Source organism: Suricata suricatta, chromosome X, assembly GCF_006229205.1.
Source record: "Suricata suricatta isolate VVHF042 chromosome X, meerkat_22Aug2017_6uvM2_HiC, whole genome shotgun sequence".
NCBI lineage: Eukaryota > Metazoa > Chordata > Mammalia > Carnivora > Herpestidae > Suricata > Suricata suricatta.
The window spans coordinates 45,512,766-45,517,436 of NC_043717.1; the positions used below are offsets into that span (position 1 = coordinate 45,512,766).

General features: G+C 49.9%; 1 protein-coding gene across 5 annotated transcripts in view; it reads right to left on the reverse strand.

The window, feature by feature from the left end:
* Nucleotides 1-2,885: 2,885 nt before the first annotated feature.
* Nucleotides 2,886-4,671, reverse strand: part of LOC115284241 (spindlin-2B) — a 1,928-nt gene continuing 142 nt past the window's right edge. The window contains exons 1-2 of one of the 5 annotated variants that reach the window (XM_029930950.1): nt 4,505-4,652; nt 2,886-3,836 (exon numbers count right to left, since the gene is read on the reverse strand). In XM_029930950.1, coding sequence (XP_029786810.1) covers nt 3,058-3,834 — 777 coding nt within the window. In that variant the 5' untranslated portion in view covers nt 3,835-3,836; nt 4,505-4,652 and the 3' untranslated portion in view covers nt 2,886-3,057. Of the gene's footprint in view, nt 3,837-4,436; nt 4,653-4,671 lie in introns of those variants that run through there. The other 4 variants (XM_029930951.1, XM_029930949.1, XM_029930948.1 and 1 more) reach the window with 4 other exon arrangements.

The window sequence follows — 4,671 nt, forward strand, 5'->3', positions numbered from 1 at the left end:
CAAGAGTGTTCCTGTTAAAATAGGAGGGAAATCATGTCCTGCCTATACTGAAAACACTCAATGGCTCCCCATCACATTCAGTGTAAAAACCAAATTCCAATTTAGGACTTCCAAGGTTCTAAGCTATCAGCTTCTGCCAGATCTCCATCATTTCTCTCAACTCACTTCCTGATATTCTCTACCTTGCTCTCTCAGCTCCAGCCATGCTGGTATCCTCAGTGTTCCTTGAGTAGGTCAGGCTTACTCCTGCCCTGCTGTCCCTCTACCTGGAATGCTCTTTCCCCAGACAGCCACAGGACTGGTAGTGTCACTGCCTTCAGGTCCTTGCTCAAAAGTCCTGTTCTCAGTGAGCCCCTCCCTGGAATCTATGTATCCAATTTCAGCCTCACACCTGGAATTCCAATTCCCCATCCCTTACTTTATTTTTTCCTTTCTTAACACTTATCCCTTTGACAATACTTTACATTTTACTTATTGTACCTTGGCTACTCTCTGTCTCCCACCCTAAAATGAAAGCTCCACCAGGATAAGATTGTTTCATTTATTTTGTTCATTACCACATCACCAGTACCTGAGCCTGCAGACTGCCTGGAGAGGGCCTACCTAAAGTAAGTACTGGTGGGATGAAGATAAAGCAAATGAATTAAAAACCCAATGGGGTCAGCTTAAGTCAAAAGTAGGGCTAGGCAGTTTCCCTCGGGTCTAGCCCCAAAGCTACGAATGCAAATACCTTCAGGGGACAACTGGGAATTTTATTCCAGTGAGGGAATCAGGCCAGCTGGGGGCATGGCTAGTTTGAGAGAGCATTCAGAGTCTAAAATGGGCAGAGCCCTTCCTCAGACCCAGCTGCTTGTATCCTTGTTGGAATGTGGAATGTTAATTCTCAGCTTACTCTTTGTTTTGTTTTGTTTGTTTTGTTTTGTTTTGAGGTGGGCTAGAAATACGGATTTTTGTAATGTGAAATCTCCCAAATGTCTAAGTAACTAATTTAAAACTAGAAAACACTAGGAGCAAACACATGACAGCTGACTGAAATGGGCCCATGGGTGGCCTGCAGGTGTTTGCTAGACTAAATTGTATGATGAAAGAAAACTAATCCCTGCAAGGTGGGCCTTGCCTTGTGTGATTCTTCAGGCAGTTTCAGGTCATGTTGGGTGGAGAGAATGAACTGGAATTACCATCTTTTTTCAACTTCTAGAAGTCCCTGCCACCACCTGGCCCCTTCCTCCCACCCTCTAAGGTATGGAGTTGGGGAAGCCTGAGCAGTGAGCTCACCTTAACTCTTTCCTTGAGGGCTGGGGTATATTTTAGTGAAGTGCAGGGTGGAGAAACCAGAGAGAAGGTTTTGAAGGGACCTTCCACAACAGGACTGGAAAAAGGCAAGGAGGAGGAAAAGAGAAGGACACAGACCCATGTGCTGGAGCACCATACCACTGAGGGATTTTATTGGGGTCACTGCACCCTCTCCCCACCAATCGCCACCCCTGTATGTGGCATTATACAGTTGAAAGAGTTAGTTATACAAAGTCACAACTCCCAGCCCAACTGCCCCATGCCATCCATCTCACCTGGAAACAGAGCTGCACAGGGAGCTTGCATCACAGCTTCCCTGTGTGCCTGAGGTGGGCGAGACTGGTCAGGAGGTACCTGTGAAGGGCCAGTAGCCACCAGCTTTGTCACGGTACAGCCTGAATGGAGCTTCTAGAGGCAGCAGACCTCCATTGGATGGAGCCACCTGTGGTTTCAGGCAGCTGCTGAGCGAGGCATGGACTGTCAAATACTCCCCATGTCCTGAGATAAACATTAGGCTCAATCCTCTGATGTCTCTTCTCTATAGGGAGGCAAGGCACAGTCCAGTAGGAGAAAGAACAGTGAGGGGACTCCTGTACCTGACTTCAGTAAGGTTCTAATTTTCTGGATAAAATAATTTCCAAACGCAAGGAGGCACATCTCTTAAGTCCTGAGCACCCGCTCAGTTTGTCCAGTGTAAGGGAAATGAATGGAGACCTTCCAGTCCAAGATTTACTGCATGTAGGTCCTCTGGGAAAAGTGAGGTGACTGCTCTGCTCATAGCCCCCCAGCTCAGGGGGTGTCAGATCACTGTGTTTAAGCTGAGGGTTGGGGTTCTGCTCAGCAGGTGTGGCATGAGTTCCTTGAAATAAGAAAAAGCCTTTCAGGTATAAAACCCGTTTGGCTTCTTTGACAGCTGTCACATATTTTCTGCACAGAGCCAGGGAAGGCAATGTGGATACTGCCAGAAGTCCAACTTTTTCCTGGGCCTTCCCATGTCTCCTGGGACCCACTCCCCACACCTCCTTTTCTGTATTCTCACTTCCTCTGTCAGTCTTTCTGCTTGGAATTCTTTCTTCCTCAGTGCCCCCCCCCGCCCCCTTTCTGGCTCCTTACTCATGCACAGACTCTCCCTTTGAGTATCCTCCAGGTTCCTGCCAACTTCCTCATCCTCCCCCCTTGCTCTGGCCCTCTTCTAAGCTTCTTTGAGCTCCTCTCTACTCATTCCATTTGTTTTCCTCTAAGCCCCAAGATCTCACTCCCCCCTAGGTTATTCTCCAGCCCCTCCCAGTTGGGTGCCTCTCTCTCTCTTAGGCTGTCCCTTCCCCAGGGAGCCTCTCCACTTCTGGCCCTGCCCACCTCTTCCTAAGCAGTCACCTCCCCTTCTCCCTCCCTCTACAACCCATCTCTAGTTCTTTCTCCTCCCCCCTCTCTAGACCAGACCAGTTAAGTCCCATTCCATTTTTGGATGACTGATTATGATACCAGCTGAACTTTATTCACAGCCTGCATTTACAGCTGTCCCTTCCTTTCATGCCCCATCCACCAAACATACCCAATCTTTTCAACATGACAAAGTCCTTACACACAGTATGTCATGTCCACATAAATTTGTATTTTTCAGAAACAAAACAACAGTTATGCTGGCAAAGATGTTGAATTAACAGGGACCCTTAAGCTTGCAATACACTGAAAAGCAACATTGTTTTGCAAGTCTACAAAGTATACATTTGTTTTTCACAAATGTGGCAAAGTTTACCCTAACAGTTAGGACTTTTTCACCAAATCATAGACATAGATGTGGAAATCATCATCAAACTTGATGAAATACACAGAGGGTTTGGCTTCCACTTGGTGAATGACCATGCCAATCCGTTTGGAGCCATCTTCTTTGGTATATTCCACATGTTTACCTATCAGGCCATCTACAACTCCTCCTGGCTCCCTCTCTGCTGGAGGAGACTCACTGGACTCTGGCATGATACGGAGGTCTCCTTCTTTATAATCATCTAGAAGCTGGTACATGTACAAGACAGGATCTTTCTCATAGGTAATATAAAACCAGGCTTTCATGATAGGTGCTTGGGCTAAGACCATCCCCCTCCATTCATCCTTGGAACCATGCTCACCCTCAAACATATGTTCCACAGCTTTACCAATTATGGTGTTTGCAAGGTTGGGATCACCGACTTGAGATGATACCACCCTGTCGGAAAGAATTTTAAGAGACAAAACTCTTTCATCTCTGTGAAGTTCCAGTCCATAGACACAGTCAATTCCATCATATTTCACCAGATAAAGAGAGGGATTTATAGGCACCTGATCCAGAACGGTTCCTTTCCACTGGGTGATGGGCTCATCACCTTCCTTCCATCCATGTGAAATTCTGCAGCCCACGATGTTCCTGCGGGACTGGGACGAAGGTCTGCCTCTCTGCTTCTTTTGGGAGGTCTTTTTCTTCGTCATGTTTGCAGACCCAGTAGCCCGTCCTGCAGCTGCTCTGGTTTGTTGCCCTTCGGCCTCCTGTGCGTTGGGGGTCTTCATGCCTGCAGTAAGAGGAGAGAAGATAAGAAGAAACATTCAGTATGCCATACGGTGAAGTTCTCCCAATAGCGACGTGTCTCTGTACCCTGCGCCAGAACCTAAATTCCCCCCATGAGCCTGGCAGCAGTGCTGGAAATCCTGGCTGTGTGCCTGCAAGTGCTCTCCCTCCTAGATTCCTTTAGGCTGCGGGAAAGGGCGGCAGCGGCGGTGGTGCTGGCGGGGTTAGGAACTCTGCAGGAGGGGGTGGGCTACCTCCTTGTTCAGAGCCCACTGCCTCCAACACCCGCCACTGGCGCCCACTCTCAACCCCCTGCAAACCGCCTATCTATCCCTTCACCGCCTTGACCCGCACGCACTCCCTGTCCTCCCGCCCTAGATACCCCAGCCTGCTGCCCGCACGCCCCAGCCCCTTGTCTACCCACAATCGCTTTCTGGCATCCGGTGCCCTCGCTTCTCCAACCTCACCTTCAATTTCTTGCCTGGCTCCAAACACCACCCCCTTTTCCTATTTCCTATCTCACTCCTTCCTCCAGCCTCACCCAGCTCCCGCCGCCACCCCTTATCTCCTGCAGGGGTCCATCCCATCCCCCTTCGGAGCCCACCAATGGCCTTGCCCTAGCTGGCGTCTGCTGCCCCGGGTCTCGGGGCCTCACGTGCCCAAATCGGACACCTCGCTGCTGCCTCCGCGGTGAGCCTGTGTCAAAGGAGGATCAGCAGGCGACGAGCCGGGTGCTTGCACGGGCTGGGAGGGGTGGATCTGTATGCAGGGAGCGCGTCTAGGAGGGCTGCGGGGTAGGCGAAGAGGATGGCGGCGGTATCTCCAGCTCGGAGCTTCGC